This window comes from Ceratotherium simum, chromosome 3 (genome assembly GCF_057802395.1).
Source record: "Ceratotherium simum simum isolate JZ-2026a chromosome 3, ASM5780239v1, whole genome shotgun sequence".
Classification (NCBI taxonomy): domain Eukaryota; kingdom Metazoa; phylum Chordata; class Mammalia; order Perissodactyla; family Rhinocerotidae; genus Ceratotherium; species Ceratotherium simum.
The window spans coordinates 62,604,967-62,624,662 of NC_141902.1; the positions used below are offsets into that span (position 1 = coordinate 62,604,967).

Sequence of the window (19,696 nt, forward strand, 5' to 3'; positions counted from 1 at the left end):
CATTATCTGGTGGCCTCTTATTTCCTGATACTAAGTCAATTCAATCTCTTTCCTCTTCCCCTTCTAAGTCGTTCTTGTTATACCTTATTGTATCTTGTGTTTTGCGTGTGTGTCTACAGTGATGAGGTTATATTTATTTTTGGTGAATTCCTTCCTTTGATCTTTGATTTTGGTATTTAAGTGATTGCTAACCTATTCCGGTAAAGATCTACTATTTTTCTGATTTTGTCTACCTATTTTTCTCCTTGCTCCAAGCTTTGTATTCCCTTTCTCTTCTTTTTTTCAGGCCTGAGGGCCTTCTTGAGTATTTCTTGTAGTGGGGGTCTCGTGGCCATGAACTCCCTTAGCTTTTGTTTATCTGGGAGAGTTACTATTTCTCCATCAAATTTAAAGCATATTTTTGCTGGATAGAGTATTCTTGGCTGAAGGTTTTTGTCTTTCAGTATTTTGAATATATCATTCCAGTATCTCCTAGCCTGTAAAGTTTCTGTTGAGAAATCCACTGAGAGCCTGACGGGAGAGCCTCGGGAATACCTATGATTCTTATGTTACGTTTCCTAATAGAGTCAGATATTTCTCTGAGACTTTCTTCATTTCTTTTTAGTCTTAGTTCTCTCTCCTCTTCCATCTGGAGCATATCTGTATTCCTATCCTCTAAAATGCTAATTCTTTCCTCCATATCGTCAGCTCTGTTCTTTAAAGATTCCAGATTCTCCTTTATCTCCTCCATTGTGTTCCTCATCTCCATCAGTACGGATGGGTTTTTCTTTATGATTTCAATCTCTTTTGTGAAGAAACTCCTTATCTCATTGAATTGTTTGTCTGTGTTATCTTGTATTTCGTTGAGTTTTTTTATGATAGCTATTTTGAAATCTCTGTCATTTAGGTTATGGATTTCTGTGTCTTCAGGGTTGGTTTCTGGGTGCTTGTCATTTTCCTTCTGGTCTGGTGATTTCATGTACCTTTGCATTGTGGTTCCTGTATTCGCTTTGTTTTTCCTCATCCTGGAAATATCTGGTTGCAATTTCCACCCACCCCCCACTGTGTAGGGGTTAAGGGCTGTGTAATCTGAGGCCCCTGCGCTCTGCCCCAGCTGTTCGCTGCGATCCGCCAGCAGCTTGGTCTGGTCTGGTCGGCTGAGCGTCAGTGTCGGGCATGCATGGCGGTGGGGGGTGGGGTGATCTCTCTTTTGCCCGCTGGGTCCCTGGTGTGGGGGGCTTCTCGCTCGCCCCTTGTTACCCACTCTCCTGAGGTGCTCAGATGTTGATAGCACCCCTGCAGCAGTTCTCAGTCCTCTCTCCCCACTTCCTCCGGGGGCCGCAGGACGTCCACTCTCAGATGTGCAGCAGTGTGGATCTTTCCGATCTTCCTTTTTGCTGTCTAGGAGTCCATTGTTGGTCTGTGACTGTTCCTTTTGTTGTATCTTATGGGGGGAAGAGTTTACAGGAAAGCTCACTCTGCCATGATGCTGACGTCACCCTGGTTTTAGCTTTTAAAGTTACTATCATTTATACTTAGCAAAATTCAATGCAGTCTACTTTTTAAAATTCGAAAGTTTCCGTGGTCAATTTTCTATAATTTGAGCAACATTATAATAAAATTATCACAATTACCTTTAGATTGAGCCTATTTGGTAGTTAATACTGCATGTCAATACTCAGGGATTTCTTTCTTTCCGTCCTCCTTCTGTCTCCCCTCTCTTTCCCTTCCCTCCCAAAAATGTCAGTGCCTATTTTGAAAACTAAATATCTATAGACATTTTTAACTTAAAATTTACATTTCTTTTTTTCAATATTTTAACAAAATTGACTTGGACTTTCTTAATTTTCAATTTTTATGGTTATGAAAAAAAGTAAATATAGTCGTGGAAATTAGAAAAAGTCAGTGCCTATTTTGAAAACTACATATTTATAGACATTTTTAACTTAAAATTTACATTTCTTTCTTTCAGTATTTTAACAAAATTGACCGTCTTAGTTTTCAATTTTTATGGTTAAAAAAATGGTAAATATAATCATGGAAAATTAGAAAATAAAGACCTATATATGCATTGAGTACTAAAGTGAGATCATACTGTATGTGCTGTTTTGTAACCTCCTTTTTTCAATTAACAATCTCCAGATGTCCTTCCATCTTTCCTTTTATCAAGTCCCTAGTCAGATTTCCCAGTGTAGAACAAAGGTTCACATTTGGTTGTTATGTCCCTTAAGTCTCTTAAAAAAAAAATCTAACCTAGTCTCCTTTTTCTTTTCATACCACTAATTTATTGAGGAGACGGGGCCAACTCTCCTGCAGGATGTCTCATTTAGATGTGTCTGGTTGCTTCCTCATTTAACTTGTTCCTCTATCCCTTGTATTTCCTTAACTAGAAGTTAAAACTTAAGACCTGAGAGATCCAAGTTAAACATTTTTGGTTGGGATAGATGAAAAGTTTTGTACTTTTTATTTTAACTCATCAAGATACACAGTATCTGGATGAGTCACCATTAATGAGACTGAATTAGGGTAATGACCATCCAATCCCTTCATTATAGAGTTTCATCTTTTTCTCCTTGCGATTAGAAAAGAGTGTATTTGGTGTTACTTTGCACAGTATGAATCTCTAGGTCCCTAGCAAACATATACCTGAATATAATACTTGCCTAAATAAATAATTTCATTAGGGATCGCATAATGCTAATTTTCTGATTTTTTTTCCTAATTTCTAATACATTATTAGCCATCCTTTTTCTCTAAAATAGAATTCTTTATCATCTGGGGCTATTGGTTTGTTCTCCTTCAAAAGTCGGCTAGATAAATAAATTCTTTCACTTAGTTACCAATTTTCACCAGCTCAGAAGATGACCTAAGTTTTTTTTTCTAGCTTTCTGCTTTTTGAATATCGTTGTAGACTCAAGGATTTTTATTGATTCATTGTGTTACAGTCAACATCAGTCATAATTCTCACAACTTTACTTAATGGAGAAGGGGACCTTTCAGGCTGATTCCTATCCTGTGTCTTTTTTCTATGACACTATTTTTTAAATTATGGAAATGTTTAAACATAACAAAAGTGTAGAGAAAAATATAGTGAACTTCCATCATATCTTCCAGCTTCAGCAATTATCTGTATGTTTCCAATCTTGTTTTATCTGTCCTTTACTGCTTTTCTGATCCCCTGGATTATGATCCCATTGATTTGAAAGTTTTGTTTTCTGGCATGGCAAGGCCCCAGACCTGGAATCACCCATTTCTTTCAGAAGCCCTGATTGCGTTCAGTAAGGAATGGTATTAGATAACAAAATCTGGGCATCAAGGTTATTGAAAGTTTTTAATTTTGATTTTCCCATCATGTCTCTCATCATAATGGTAACCTAGTTTCATAAGCAGAGAGGAATGATTCAAATGTTGTCACATAAGTGTTTTTAATGAAGGACTTTTTTTTTTTGATAAACACCATTTAGTGTTATCAGTTTGTACTACAATATAAGGAAATCCTCAATTTATAAATACACTATTTTTGAAGATTTGTTTGTACCACACTTTGGTTTTTCAGCATTCAACACATGTTCTCATAGTAATAATGCCAATGCCAAAAAGTGCATTATTGGATTCCAGCTCTTAAAATCTGTTTATGGATTCCAAGATGGATCAAACCCATATCTTTGCCTCCTTTTCCTCCTGACGCCCCATTGAAATAAAATGCATAGTATAAGTATAGTATACTATATATATAGTATACTATATATATAACTATAGTAAAAGTATAGAAATACGAAATGAAGAAACCAATAACAATAAAGAAGAAGACTACCAAAGAATGGTAATTGAACAGATTTCTGCATCTCTGTTCGAGTACTAGCAGGCACAACTGTACCCTCTCCTTACCTTCCCGTACCTCTCTCACCCCTGCACTTGGACTCCAGATAGCTGGCATGAACCCCAGGCAAAACACCAGGCAGATTTTCCTTAGAGAAATTGGGAGAAGCTAAGGCTTCTGGAGTACAACTTATGTCTCCAGAACAAAAGAAAAAAGCCATCTTCATTCTAGCATTTAGAGTGCCTGCTGGCTTCCCACCCACACACCCTAAAGGAACACTGTCAGTCAGCCTGTACCTAGCCCACAGAGTCCCCCTCAGGAGAGCAGTCTAGCCAAAAAACAGACCGTCTTCACAATAACAGAGGAAATCTGTTGGCTAATGAGTCATTCAGGCCCTAATATGAATGAGTAACCAAAGATCACCAGGCATGTGAGGAAAACTAACAGCATGAAAGAGAAACTAAAATAACCAGAAAAATTGCCACTGGAGAAAACAGAGCTAATCATTTAGAGAGAACTTTACAAAAAAGTATACTCAGTGCTGCAAGAAGATGCTACATCTTGTAAACAAGAATAAGAGAACACAAGTTTTCATATTGAAAGGGCACACCAAGTGCTGAAATAGTGATTCAAATATGCTGTAACGCATTCTTGTGAAGCTGCAGGATTCCTAGGATATACAAAAGATCCAGAGGGAAGTCATGTACAAAGTGACAGGTGTCAGACTGAAATCAAATCTCTTATCAGTAACCCTTAATGCTTTAAGACAGTAAAATATTGCCTACAACATTTCAAAAGAAAATAGTATGCACCAGGGATTCTGTATGCTGCCAAACTATTAATCAAAGGTGAGGGCAGAATAAAGTTGTTTTCAGACATGCAAAGACTCAAAGTTTATCTTCTCTTGGAATTAAAAGAAATTAGTGAATTATACATTCACTATCAACATTCTTGAAAAACAGAAATCCACTGTGTAATTTTTCATTAAACATTTTCATTTTGAGGTTTGATTTTTTTAATTTCATTGCTGCCTAAAGGGTTTATTGAGAGGAAAAAGGTGGGGAGGATTACAAACAATAAAATAAGTAGTCGTAGATTTACACCGTAAAATAAATTACAGAGCCACTGTAGCAAATAGCAATGAGACTCCTCCCCTTACTCTCAGCAGGCTGAAATATTCCATATATTGCTAACCCATAATTTTCCGTATTTCTCAGTGACCCCAGCAACAGGCACCTGGGGACTGCTTGCATTGCAATCACAGCTGGCTGGTACACCATATGGCCAGCAGGGACAACAGCGTCAAATTCTTCTCTCGTCATGACTGGAAGGACATGATCTGGCTTATGTTTAAAAGCATCATTCTGACTGCTGTATTGAGAATAGACTTGGGGGAGTAGAATAGTAGAGCAAGGGTAGGAGCAGGGAGACCAGTTTGGACATCATTACAGTATTCCAAGTGAAAGATGACAGTGGCTCTGATGTGGTGGTAACAGTGGAGTTGGTAAAAAGAGGTCAGATTCTGGGTATAATTTGAAGGTAGAGCCAACAGGATTTCCTGAGTAGTTGGGTATGGGGTGAGCAAGAAGGGAGTCAAGATTTCTGCTCTGAGCAGTAGGAAAGTAGTAACAGGTTGAGGGGAAAGATTCTGAGTTACATTTTGGATGTTGTGTTTCAGAAGTCCATTTGATGTCCAAGGAAAGATGTCAGTTACTTGGATCAGCACTTAGATATAGATCTCTGCAGTTCTGAAGGAAGGTCTGGCCTGGAGATAGAATTTGGGGAGTAGTCAACATATAAATTGTAATTAAAGCCATGAGATTGGGTGAGATTACAAGTGAATAGAGATAAAGAAGAGATCTGAGGCCTGGGACCCTAAGGCACTCCAACATTTAAGGTTCAGAGAGGTGAAAAGGAATGATCAAAGATGACTGAGGAGGAGCAGCCAGTGGGAGATAAGAAGAACCAAGAGAGAATGGGGCCCTGGAAGCCGTGAGAAGAAAGTGTTTCAGGAAGGAAAGAGTCATGGACTATTATGCTGCTGAGAGGTCAAGTAGGACGAGCACCAAAAATTCACTGTTGGGTTTGGCAAGATGGATGTCAGTGTTTACCTTGACAAGACCTGTTACGTTTTTTCAAACAGCTACTAAGTTGTTAGGAGAGAAATATGTATTAAGTTGTTTGGGCCCAACTACTTAATAAATGAAACTAGTAGGTATTTCTTTTGGCCTGGGGGCTTTGTAAAAAAATTACTGACATACCAAGGGAGCCACAAACAGAGAAAGTTTGGGAATCTCTGCTTTAGCAGATCATGCTGAGCATTTTAAGAGGGGGAAGCACCTCTTGCCTTTTCTTTGTTTCTGCTGAAAAGTTTGAGTCAGTAGTTTTATATCAGATCAGATTACATACAATTAATAAAATTTCCCTAATGTTCAACATAAAAAAAATAAAGAACACCTTATCCTATGAGATGTCAGCAGTACATCTTTCATGAATTTTTTTTCTTGCCTCCATAGGTATGGTCTGAATATGCGTTGCTTGGCAGCTCGGGTCAACTATAAGACTTTGATTATCATCTGCGCACTCTTCACTTTGGTCACAGTACTCTTGTGGAATAAGTGTTCCAGCGACAAAGCGATCCAGTTTCCACGGCATTTGAGTGGTGGCTTCAGAGGGGATGGATTGGAAAAAAGAGCGGCAGCATCTGAGAGTAACAACTATGTGAACCACATGGCCAGACAGTCTGAGGAGGGATTCCCTCAGGAACAGCAGAAAGCACCGCCTGTCGTTGGAGGCTTCAATAGCAATGGGGGAAGCAAGGTGTTAGGGCTCAAATATGAAGAAATCGACTGTCTCATAAATGATGAACACACAATTAAAGGGAGACGAGAGGGGAATGAAGTCTTTCTTCCATTCACCTGGGTAGAGAAATATTTTGACGTTTATGGAAAAGTGGTTCAGTATGATGGCTATGATCGGTTTGAATTCTCTCATAGCTATTCCAAAGTCTATGCACAGAGAGCCCCTTATCACCCTGATGGTGTGTTTATGTCGTTTGAAGGCTACAATGTGGAAGTCCGAGACAGAGTCAAGTGCATAAGTGGGGTTGAAGGTTGGTATCTGTCTGCTCCACTGCATTTTTCTATCTTAACTGTGTTGAGGAATAAGAAACTGTAGGTGTTAATTATATAGCAGATACATAGATAGCTTACTATCAAGAGACCTTTCATCACTCTGTCTTAGCAGGGCAGAACAGGTTAAGTCTGAACCTAGGGCACCTTTCTAGATGGTGTGATGTAAGGGCTTCAATAAGATCATACCTGATCAAATAGGATTATCCCATTAACCTGCCTCAGAATCTAAAATTCTCACCAGTAAACTCAAGGCACAGCATCTCCAGAAATTTTGCATTAAAATATACAGTTATTATCCTATGAGAGGAGATGGGAAAGGGAGAGAGATCATCCAATGAGCCCATCAATGTACCGGTGCAGTCTTGGTGCCAGATTAGCCAGGTATCATCTCTGGATGGAGGTTTAAAGTCCTCAGAATAAGACAGTACATAGACACCATTTTCTCTGAATTTATACTGAACTCCTGGAGTCTATTATGTATTGTCTTTCATTGTCTTTCAAACCTGGAGCAGTGAGGGTTCCTTATGGGTATAATTAGTATATTCTGGGATTTGTATCTCAAACCTAGGATTAACCAGAAAGCCAAATTGAATTTGACTTTTCATTTTACTTATGATTCATTAGTTTTAGAAGTTTTTAGTTCTATTTACTAAACTTAGGGATTTTTTTTTTTTTTTACTTCTTCCTTTTATGCTTAGCAAGTCATTTGCTACACCATGATCAACTGTTCATCTGTACTTTCTCTAGTAGTTTTGTGGCTTTGTTTTTTTACATTTAACTTCTTAGTCCAGCTAAATTGATTTATATTTTGGTAAATGGTACAAGGTCAGGGTCTAATTTTAGATTTTTTCCCTAACATGTATTGAATAATCTCCTCTTTTCCCCATTAATTCATGATGCAATCTTTATCATTATACTAAAATATTTTGAATACTAGAGTATGTTTCTGGCCTACTATTCTGTTCCATTGATCAGTCTATCAGTTCTTATGCCTGTTGCACATTATTGTATTTATCGCTCATCTTTAATGAGATTGCATAAACCTGCCTTTTATTAAGTGACAATAATTCCATTTGAATTTAAAAAAAAGTGCCCCTTGGAGAAAGAATACAGAAATTAAGAAGCTTATCTGTAGCCTAGGTTTCTTAGCCTATGTAGTCCCAAGTTCCTTAAACTGTTTTGAAACTACATCAGAACACATCCAGTTTTATAGATTCCCAGTTTCTGCGGTGTGCCCATCTGATGCTTGTTAATTTATTTTACAGCTACAGATAGGAGTTTCTCTCTCAACACGTACACTATGATGCAACCATATAGTATTCTGTGCAATGTGGTATTACTGTATTTCTCATGTGGGAAATTACTACTGATACCAAACATTTAAAAGTTTTGCTTAGAATTTGACAAGAGGTAATCCGTTAAGAATTATTTCAAGAATCTATGGTTAAATATAAAACTTTAATTCATTTAAAAAAAAAAAAACCACTCCTCATTTTTAAGAATTACGTTTTGACATGAAAGATATGAAAAAGAACACAAGCTGTGTTGATAGTTTAAGTTGCCTAGTCATAACTGGCTTCTTAAGAAAATACTTTAACTATCAGATGATACAGCTATTAGGCAACATCTTGACATTGGAGGGAGAGATGAGTATGTAATTAACTTGATTGTTAAGTACAAATCTTTAAGAAAATTTCAGGATTAATATTCTAGAATAAAATTGTGGTGACATTATCTACATGTATTTAAATTGTGCAAAACTTGAATGTGTGAACAGGATTATGAAACATGATATCTGTAGCTATGAGAAAAGTAATACACATAAAAAATTAGTCCTTAAAAGATACTCTACAGCATTGCATTGCTGTTGATTAGCAAATAATGAATGAGAGTGAATGAACACTTAATTTTGTTTTTCGTATCTGGTTAATTTGGTACTAGTTTTTAGTAATTAGGTAAATAGTATAATAAGGATGCTCAAAAGTTGCTGATAACCCTATAAAGTCCCCTAGAAGTAAAACAGTGAAGAGTAGTGTTCAAAATAGGCTTGCAAATGTCTGGACATGCTTATTTACTTTGTTTTTCTATTTTATAGGTGTACCTTTATCTACCCAGTGGGGACCTCAAGGCTATTTCTACCCAATCCAGATTGCACAGTATGGGTTAAGTCATTACAGCAAGAATCTAACTGAGAAACCCCCTCACACAGAGGTATATGAGACAGCAGAAGACAGGGACAAAAACAGCAAGGCGAATGACTGGACCGTGCCAAAGGGTTGCTTTGTGGCCAGTGTGGCTGATAAGTCTAGATTCACCAATGTTAAACAGTTCCTTGCTCCAGGTAAGTGATGTATAATATGTGTCTGCTAATTTTATGTTGATTTATAGCACCTGATAACTCCCTTAAAATTGCTTTTATGGTTTTAAAAACACATTAGCAGATCCTTTATATTATGTATGGAAAGAAACAAATGGTGTCACACAAGTGAAATCGCTAAAAAAGGAACAGCTAAAAATTTAAGGTTATAAAAGGAAAATTTACTATGTGAAGAGCCAAGCCATAGATTGAATATTAAGATACAGGTTACTGCATGGTGTGTGTCTCTTCCGGGGATCTATATCTCACAGGAATGAAGTTCCTTGGTTTATTTTAATATTTCAATACAGTAGTTATTCTTTAATTTTTAAACTATTTTGCATTATGGTAGAAATTTTTCTTTATAGAGAGAGCCCTCCTTTCCTTTGCCTATTTTTTACCAGTAGCTTTTTATTTTTTTCAAGATAATACAGCATTACCAACCAGGCCTGCTTCCCATATTGAATTTTGTTAATGTACTAGATTATCTCAAACTTCATACAAAACCATTTCATTAATAAAATCATTTATAAAATCAAATTAACTTTATGCAACATTTCCCCTTTTACTAAGACAGTCTCATTAATTAGGATGTATTTTTCTCCACTAATCAATATCCATGAGAATTAATGAGTCCATTACTTAAAAAGACAATGAAATAATTTTAGCACCTCAGGCTTAATTCTCTTTGGGGAAATGTTGTCAAGAACAGAACGCTTCCCTCCTCCCCCTAACCTTGCAGAAGGTAAATAAAAAGAGAGAAAAGGTTGTCAGACCTCTTCTCTATTCTCTCCTTGTCGTTTATTGATGACTGTGTGATTCACAGACCTTGAAAGCCACGATACAAATCTACTCGTTCTAGATGGCCTTAAGTAATGGATTTATGAGTGCTTAATGCAGTGCAAATAATGGGTGACCTTTAGTTTTTATTCTGTGACTAGAACTTCTTTTCTCCTATAGCATTCTGTGATATTCCAGCACATAGAGCATCTTTGCTTAATGTAAAACAGCAGACGTGGCTAGGTCAGAAAGGACGTGGACATGTTTAAGAATATTTAGCTTGTGATACCTAAGAGGTTATTGCAGCAGGAAATGATTAGACTAAGCAAAAGGACATTTGCTTTGGGTTGAACCCAGGAGCTTATTCCTGCACTAATTAATAATGTTGTCTGAATAGGGTGGAAAACAGCAGTCCTCATCTTGATCTCCTCAAGTGCTGGGAAGTTTTCTAGAACAATCTTTTGAATTCTATCCTATTTAGAGCAATAGATTTCATTGTGCACTGTTGGATGTCCTGGGTAGTAGAAAAGATAGATCCCCTCATACTAAGTGAGGGATCCTCACTTTAGCTCTTTGTTCTGCAGCCAGTAGCTGGAGATACAACTACTTCCTAGGGTGGTTTTAAGCATATGGAGGAGAGAACTCTGCGACAGTCATTCTGCCAGTGGAACACAAGCTACTCACAGTTGGAACTCCCTGTTGGTGGGAGTGTGCTAGCTGGGAATGGGTGGTGGTTTTGATGCCCTGGGTGTGCTTGGCGTTGAATTCAATACAAGTGTACGAGAGAGAGTGAGTTGGAGTTACGTGGGAGTTTTTGCTCAGAGCAGGAGAAGGAAATCACAGAGGTGAGACTGTTTTATTAAGGCATAGGTATGGGAGATGAGGCTTTTTAGAGGACATAGACCTCACAGGAGATCAATTCAGAGAATCACTGTTGAAAAGAAATTGGGACTTGTATAGTCATGTGTCACTTAAGATGGGGATATGTTCTGAGAAGTGTATCATTAGGCGATTTCATTGTTGTACGAACATCATGGAGTGTACTTACACAAACCTAGAAGGTATAGCCTGCTACACACCTAGGCTATATGATGCTAATCTTATGGGACCACCATTGTATATGTGGTCGGTTGTTGACCGAAATTTCATTGTGCAGCACATGACTGTACATAAAAGCATAGGCCTAAGTGAGATGAGGCTCTGGAGGACCAGAGCCTGAATGCTCTTGGCATTTTATTTATTTGTTTGTTTGTTTATTTATTTTTGCTGGGAAAGATTCACCATGAGCTAACATCTGTTGGCAATCTTCCTCTCTCTCTCTCTTTTTTTTTCCCCTCCCCAAAGCCCCAGTACATAGTTGTATATTCTAGCTGTAAGTCCTTCTAGTTCTTCTATGTGAGCTGCCACCACAGCATGGCTACTGACAGATGAGTGGTGTGGTTCTGCACCAGGGAACGAACGCAGGCCACTGAAGCAGAGCGCATCAAACTTTAACCACTAGGCCATCAGGGCTGGCTCTATTTATTTATTTTTGGCTTTGAATTTTTTCCCCTGAAAGGGGACAGAATTATCTAGAGGAATGAACCATAACATGGGTCTGCGCATATTTTTTATTGTTTTATTTGTTAAATAATGTTTTGTTCCTCTTCCTAATTTTAAGATGGAATGAACTGAAACTTTATACCTATCCTACTCTATTAGATTAAATTAGCTTTCCCTTTCCTGAGGCTCTCTCTTCACTTCATTTCCATGGGCTCACTTGATCGTCTCTCTGTGGCCATTCTTTCTCAGGCTTCTTGTGAGCTTCTCTTCTCCTGACCCCTATCTCTCAGTGTTCTTGGAGGTTCTGAGTAGGGCCTCTTCTCACTCCACATAGTAAACCTGCTGATTAAATGAATGAATGATAACAGTCTGTATTGTATGTGAAAACATTGATTTAAAGACTATTCTTAATCATCCTTTGTTGCCTAACGTACATGTACACATATACCAAAAATACACACTTGTAGTGACACCTGGGAATGACTCCTCAGAGAGGGGAGGGGCCTAATTTCAAACAATTAGGAAACTCAAAACTTTCTATTAGTAGATTTAAAGCAGGGGTCTCCAGATAGCATAAGACCTCCAGTGAGCTCAGGACCTTGCCTAGTATATTTCCAAGGTGGTTGCCACAACCATAGTCACATCCCATTTGCTACCATTCATATCCTTCTAAGTGATGTTGACAGGTTATTTAACCTCTCCGTACATCTATAGAATGGGAATTAAAAGACCTATCTCATAAGATTGTTGCGAAGATTACAATTGTTGATTTAAATTGGCAGTTGTGACTTCTCTGTCTCTTCTTCTTTGTGGCTCAGTAACCCCCTCTGGTGGTGTTAAGGTTGTAGAAAAATTAATAGTGCTTTTTTAAAAGGTTATATTTCGTGACATCGTTCATGACTGAGTTCTTTGAACTAATCTGTTATGTTGAGACATAAGGTGATTGATTGAACCATATCATTTCATTGGATTTTTATACATAAAGTGAAAATTACAGTGGAATTCTGGGAGGAAAATGGGTACTTCTTCAGCTTCCTCCCATTTGGACTTCTGAAGATGGGTCATTGTGATCCAGTTTGGTGAGAATGGATGTCATAGTTAATAATATTGTCTGATTAATGAGGCATTACCTTAAGAATGAAAAAATAAGTAGCACTCAAGATAGTCTGCTCTACTGAATATAATTTAATCTAGAGTGATTCACAAGTCAATTCAGAATCCTGCAGTGTTTTAGGGATGTTGTACTGAGCATCAGATTCCATTTTACTATAGATGCAGAAAAATGCTAGTTAAGAGAGAGATTGCCTGTTTACATTTTTCCAGATTAAATGGATTTTTAGTGTATTAGAAGTATATTTCTGAAATCACTTTTTTAAAAGTTACTCAAAGCATCGTTTGACGCATTAAGTCTATCACGATGTTCTCATTCTTGTTACAACTTCCATAATTGTCTGTTCCACCAAATGAAGTAATTAAGAGCCTTGGGTCAATTATATTCACACTGGTAGAATCCAGTGTTGGGAGAGTTAAACAGTCAACTCAACGTGCTAATACTCTCCGAGCTCATCACCCTGTAAACACCATCACCAGTTCACATTTCCAGTCTTTGCTTCTGGTGACATGCTAAAGATTTTCTCAAGGACTCCTCAAAGCAGATCTGATTCTGTGGCTATACTTAAGAGAAATAACTTTCTCACTGATTATTCTCCTGAGGATGCCATTTCCTATATCATTCCTTTTTACAGTCTTTGAACTTGGGTCCAGGAATCCTGGTTTCTAGTCTCTGTTTCCCACTAATTAGTGTTTGGCTTTGGGCAAACCTTTTAACCTTGCAAGGCCTCCATATCTTCATCTCTAAAATGGAAGTAGTGATTCCTGCTCTACCAGCCTCAGAAGGTTATTGAAAGGGTCAAATGAGATGATACATGTGAATGTGTTTTGAAAGCTCTGTAAAGATCAAGATATTCATATTTACCTTTAATATTTTAGAATTTGTATTACATGTAGTTATCGTCATTGTTGTGCTTGTTCTTGCTGTTGCTGCTGTCTGGTTTTAATGTGCTCAGCTTCTTTTCCTGGTAAATCTAGACCAGCAGTATTTAGAAATCGTCTTTCTGGGAGTCAGCCATCATTGCACTCACTACAGATATGCAAGAGAAATTTCTCATTTGATAACTTGCCAGATAAAACAGCTTTTACTATTTTATCAGCCTCTGAAGCCAGTGGCTTCAGAATAATGATAATAATCACTATCATTTTTTACCATGTTCCAAGCCACTATCTTCCTTTTTTAATCCTCACAATTATCTTCCAAAGTAATATTATCTCTACCTTACATGTGAAGAAACTGAAGCCCAAAGAGGTATATCTTATTGAACATCTCAAAGCTAGTAACTGGAAGAGTAAGAATTCAAACAAGGTTTTTGTTTTTCTAACTCCAAAGCCTGTGCTTCTCTCTCCACCTCCCCCAGTATCCCTTAATTTCCAGATGCTTTATTCACAATTCCAGCAAATATCTGAAAACAAACCTATCATTTTCAGCAGCAAATAGTGATTAAGAGCGTGTCTTGTGGAGCCAGACCCGACAGCGTGGGTTCAACTCTTTGTGCCTTGAGCAAGTTACTTAACTTCTCTGTGTCTCAGTTCCTCATCCGTATATTGAGAGTAATAGTAGCACCTGCTCTGGTAATTTTTATGAGGATTAAATGAGTTAATATGTAAAAAGCACTTAGAACATAGTAAATATTTATTAAATGTTAATTAAATAAAAATTTTTAAATTCATGTATAGCCATTCTTTCCTTCTAGCTTCTCTCTTACAATATAATGTGCTGAGCCAGCTTTTGGCTATTTTTTTCTTTTGGCAGAATGAATATACTAGAATAGTCATTGATTGTTGATCAGGTAGCATTTGATCTAGTAGAAAAGGCAGTTTGATCAACAATACCTTAGCCATTTGCTCTGTTAACCCTCTAATGTAAACTAGACAGGTCAAAAGGTAAGAGCTTTGGCCTGATGCTCACAAGCTATCATGGCCTCACCAATTCTCTCATTTGTGGTCAGTTTAGTAAAAAAAATGATGATGATGATCTGGCACATAAAATATTGAAGTGTTAAATTTGTATGGTCAGTGGTTGTCAAGGATGAATTGCAGTTAAGTTTTAAATACAAACAGCTTTTATTCTAACCAGTCTTTGTTGGTATATTTTCCCCCTACAGAAACCAGTGAAGGTGTATCTTTGCAACTGGGGAACACAAAAGATTTTATTATTTCATTTGACCTCAAGTTCTTGACAAATGGAAGTGTGTCCGTGGTTCTAGAGACCACAGAAAAGAATCAACTCTTCACTGTACATTATGTCTCAAATACCCAGCTAATTGCTTTTAAAGAAAGAGACATATATTATGGCATTGGGCCCAGAACTTCATGGAGCACGGTTACCAGGGACCTGGTCACTGACCTCAAGAAAGGAGTGGGTCTTTCCAACACAAAAGCTGTCAAGCCAACCAAAATAATGCCCAAGAAGGTGGTTAGGTTGATTGCAAAAGGGAAAGGATTCCTCGACAACATTACCATCTCTACCACAGCCCACATGGCCGCATTCTTTGCTGCCAGTGATTGGCTGGTAAGGAACCAGGATGAGAAAGGTGGCTGGCCAATAATGGTGACCCGTAAGTTAGGGGAAGGGTTCAAGTCTTTAGAGCCAGGGTGGTACTCTGCCATGGCCCAAGGGCAAGCCATTTCTACATTAGTCAGGGCCTATCTGTTAACAAAAGACCATATATTCCTCAATTCAGCTTTAAGGGCAACAGCCCCTTATAAGTTTCTGTCAGAGCAACATGGAGTTAAAGCTGTGTTCATGAATAAACATGACTGGTATGAAGAATATCCAACCACACCTAGCTCTTTTGTTTTAAATGGCTTTATGTATTCTTTAATTGGGCTGTATGACTTAAAAGAAACCGCAGGGGAAAAGCTTGGGAAAGAAGCAAGGTCCTTGTATGAGCGGGGCATGGAATCCCTGAAAGCCATGCTCCCCTTGTACGACACGGGCTCAGGAACCATCTATGACCTCCGGCACTTCATGCTTGGCATTGCCCCCAACTTGGCCCGCTGGGACTATCACACGACCCACATCAATCAGCTGCAGCTACTCAGCACCATTGATGAGTCCCCAATCTTCAAAGAATTTGTCAAGAGGTGGAAAAGCTACCTTAAAGGCGGCAGGGCAAAGCACAACTAGAGCTCAGAACCAAAATGCTGTCTCAGCCTCTGCTGCACACAGAAACTGCGGGCTCCGTCTCAGCAGAGCATGGGCACATTTTAAAAGGTAGTATACTAGGTTTTTGTGGATTACATCAAAGTGATAAATGATCTTTAAAACCAGTCTTCTGAGATAATTGCATTCCGTGGGTTGGGTATTTAGGTGGCATTTAGAGCAGAAATGTAGGTGGCATTTAGAGCAGAAAAGTGTTTAGTCAATGGGCTGAACAAAGACGTTTAACTGCCTTGCTTATCACCCTGTACAGTTCCACAGATAGCCGGTCCCTCTCAGTTTGGGGAGGATCATGGTAAGCGGCTGTTACTGGCCGACTGTCTAGCACTTACCTGAAGACAGTATGGGGCTCTTTTAAAATGTGATTATTTATGTTTATGTTGAAAGCAGACTTTAAACAAATAATGTGCTGTAATACAGTAAATATGTATTTGTAGCCTGAATAGTGGACTGTGTGAAACTTTTTTAAATGATGTTTCTTTTCTATAGATTAATTTCTTGGGGGTGAATGAGCATTTGTTCAATTTATTATATATGGAGAATATTTTGAATTTATGGTTTTCTTGAAATGTGTAAATTAAAAATACAGCCAGTGTTCAGGCTTCACAGTTATATAATGTAAGCACAACTAAAGTGAAACTTGTTGACTGCACAAGAAATTACAAAAATGTTATCTGTTTTATGAAACTTGATCTACAATCAGTAAAGGTTTGATAATCAGTCTATCCCTCCCCCATCCCCATTGTGATGGTTTCTTTTTGTCGCTATCTAGACTTTTGTATTTCATTTCAGGCTACACTCAAGAGTTTTGTCTATTTTGGGGGCACATTTTTGGGACATTTGAGAAATTTTATTATAAACCTAAATTTGGGAAGGAGCTAGTAATTTTGATAAGTCCACTACCATTGCCCTTTTAGGATCTTTTTTCCCCTTTACGGAAAAATACTAGGTCAAATATTATGTACAAGAATCATAGCGGGTTTTGTTCCTACTTAGATCGTTCTTGGTCATCAACTTTTCAAACCATTGACTTTTCCTTTGCAATTTCAATTTTAAATTATTTCAGCTATTGGATAGAAGTGATCCTATTGCATTTGCTGTACTTGTGTAATCAGACCTTTATTTGGGTTTTACATCCCACTATACCTCACATAAATAAGTTCCATAGCCCTCACACCCTGGGCAGTGTCTGCTATAGGGCTTCAGTCATTCGATCAAAACCAAGGGAGGTTGATTTTGCTGTCTTCTGTTTTACACTAAGTCAGTCTGTAACTTACAGATTGGAGATATGAGACGCCACACTTTCAGGGGACTGAGTCTGACAAACACAGTGCAATTTGTCTGTGACCTATAATAAATGCACATCAAGAGCCACGTGGGCACCTGCCTACACACTACATGTTAATTGAACTCACGCTACCAACACTACTTAGAAAGCAGAAAATATATACATATATATGAATGTTATAGATATGCAAAATATGTATATTAGTGGCACAGGGAGCAAGAGTGAAGAAGACAATATAGATCTACACTGAAGACAGTATTAAACTGGCCACGGAAAAGTAAGCTTAAACTCTCAGTTTATGTGACCACCACTCTGTTTTGCCCACAACAAGACAGTTGTGGGTTATTGGGTTCCCCCTAGCTTTTGACCTGTGTAGTTCTTATACATTAGATATCTCAACAAGAATATCTGGACTCCTTCTTTTTTAATTTCAGTGCTCAAAAATAAATTTTCTCCAATCTGGAACCACTTTTTACTTCATCATATTTGTTATTATTTAGAACGGTCCAGACTTCTGCCCTGTGTTTGCATACTGGTACTTCAGATTAAGGGAATTAGTGAAAACAGTATGGTACTGTTTCTGTGACAAATATCAGTGCCTTAACAATGTGGCCGTGCTTTTCCACTGAATAAGGAAAGACTTTTGATCTAGAAATGGCATTGGTCTTTCATTGCTGTTGGTTTCACACTGCCTTCCACATTGCAACAGCACCTTGGTTTTTCTTGTGGTCCCAGAATTTTCTAAGAGGGTGAGTTGAACCTATAGCAGCACCATCAGTACAAACCAGTGGTTCTCTAACTTGAGGATGCCTCAGAATCACCTGGGAGCTTACTGAAATACAGATTCCAGAAATTCAGTAAATCTGCCTGTGTGAAGTGTGATAATCTGCGTTTTTGACGAGCGTTTGGGTAATTCTGCTGCAGATGAGCTGGGGCATACGTGGAGGAACACTGCCCAAGACCATCTGTTGCATTTTTGTTCCTAAACACCTACAGAGTTTTCTAGGGTTTTAAATCATGTAAAATGTTTACTTACTCTGAGCTTAGAATGGAGAAGATATTTTAAAAGTTTTATTTTGTTTTATTTCTTTAAATTTTTCTTTGTTTCGAGATTATGCACATTAGTTTTTTACACTTATCTTGAGTTAGCTTTGATGTTAAATTAAATCTATTGCCACTTCAGTTGTAAAACCAGCCAAAAGTTTCCAGATAAAGGTCAAGTTTGACCCTTTAGGAGTTATTGTACATAAAGGCTTCATCCAAAAACCATCCAGTGTACATGAGCAAATACAGAAATGACACACAAGCACAACTCTCTAAATGTGGCAGTCCTTTTTCTTTGTCAGTGTGCGAACTTTCACTGAAAGCTGCTATTTTCATCCTCCTTGTAATTGTTTTTCTTGTTTCTCCTCCATTGTACATGTGGGTTATATACCATGTGTTAAATATGCAATAAAGTGTTTACAGGATGCCCTTCTGAAGGGTGGTCCTTTGTAAAGCTGTACAGACTTTGCAGTTTAAGCACAATGTGCACATGTTAGTTTTATATACAGCAAAACTTGATTTTTTGCAGATGGAAAGGTATTTTGTTTCTATACAAAGTAAATGGATTGTTTGTGCTTAATGTAAAGCTGCTTTATAAAATTGTAAAATAAAGTTTTTATCTTAAAAGGAATGTCCTGGATATTTCTCTTTCTTCTCTAATTATTCTAAGATTATTTGAGCCCAGCAAGCAGATTTCTGACCATCATTTCCTGTTCAGCTCACGACAAGTAGTCAGGCAACAAATGTTCATTGAAGGCATATCAGGCCCTTGAAGACAAAGTGGGGAAGAGTATCTTACATAGGCCTTACGCCTAAGGAGGTTTAGTCTATGGGGGACGCAATGTCCAGAAAACAGTTTCAGAAAAATGAAATGCCACAGCATGTGGTCTGTCAGAGAAGGTGTTCTGAAGGAGATAGTGCCTCAGCGGAGGCTTCAAGCCTGAACACTAAGTGGAAGGAGAGGAGGAAGTAGCGTGAGCAAGAACAAGGTGCCATGCCAACCGTGAGGATGCCCTCTCCGCTGCTAATTCAGGCTGGTAACCATTTTTACCTGATTTAGATTTGTTTGAAAGTTCATCCTTCCTGCATTTCCTATACTTGCGTCTTCTTCCAAACAATAGGCATTATTTAATCCTTTCCCCTACTTCTTCTCAGAGAGTAATGATTTAGGCTCCCAAGTACATATAAAACCAGAGACCAGTCTGGCTTCATGTTATGTTTCATTGCACATTATTTTTTGGATTTAAACTTTCTGCAGCATTTGTTTAATGGAATTCCAGTTGATCACTGACCACTTTTTTCCAGCTGATGGGTGCACGTATTTTGACAGGCTGCTAATCAACATTTTTGGCATCTCTTCCTTCTCTGTCATCCTCAGTTGGGAAACAGCCGTAAGGTCGTAAGCAGTTCTTGGTCTGGATGAGGGCGCAGGCTGCTCTTGCTTTAATTTTGTAGCTAAACTGTTCATACATTAGCC

The 19,696-nt window shown here is 38.0% G+C and overlaps 1 protein-coding gene across 5 annotated transcripts in view; it reads left to right on the forward strand.

Moving 5' to 3' along the window:
- GLCE (glucuronic acid epimerase) overlaps positions 1-18,846 on the forward strand; it is a 131,937-nt gene extending 113,091 nt beyond the window's left edge. For all 5 annotated transcript variants that reach the window (XM_087428600.1, XM_087428599.1, XM_004421750.3 and 2 more), the window contains 3 exons: positions 6,316-6,911; positions 9,029-9,274; positions 14,830-18,846. In XM_087428600.1, coding sequence (XP_087284726.1) covers positions 6,329-6,911; positions 9,029-9,274; positions 14,830-15,854 — 1,854 coding nt within the window. In that variant the 5' untranslated portion in view covers positions 6,316-6,328 and the 3' untranslated portion in view covers positions 15,855-18,846. The remainder of the gene's footprint in view (positions 1-6,315; positions 6,912-9,028; positions 9,275-14,829) is intronic.
- The last annotated feature ends 850 nt before the right edge of the window (positions 18,847-19,696 follow it).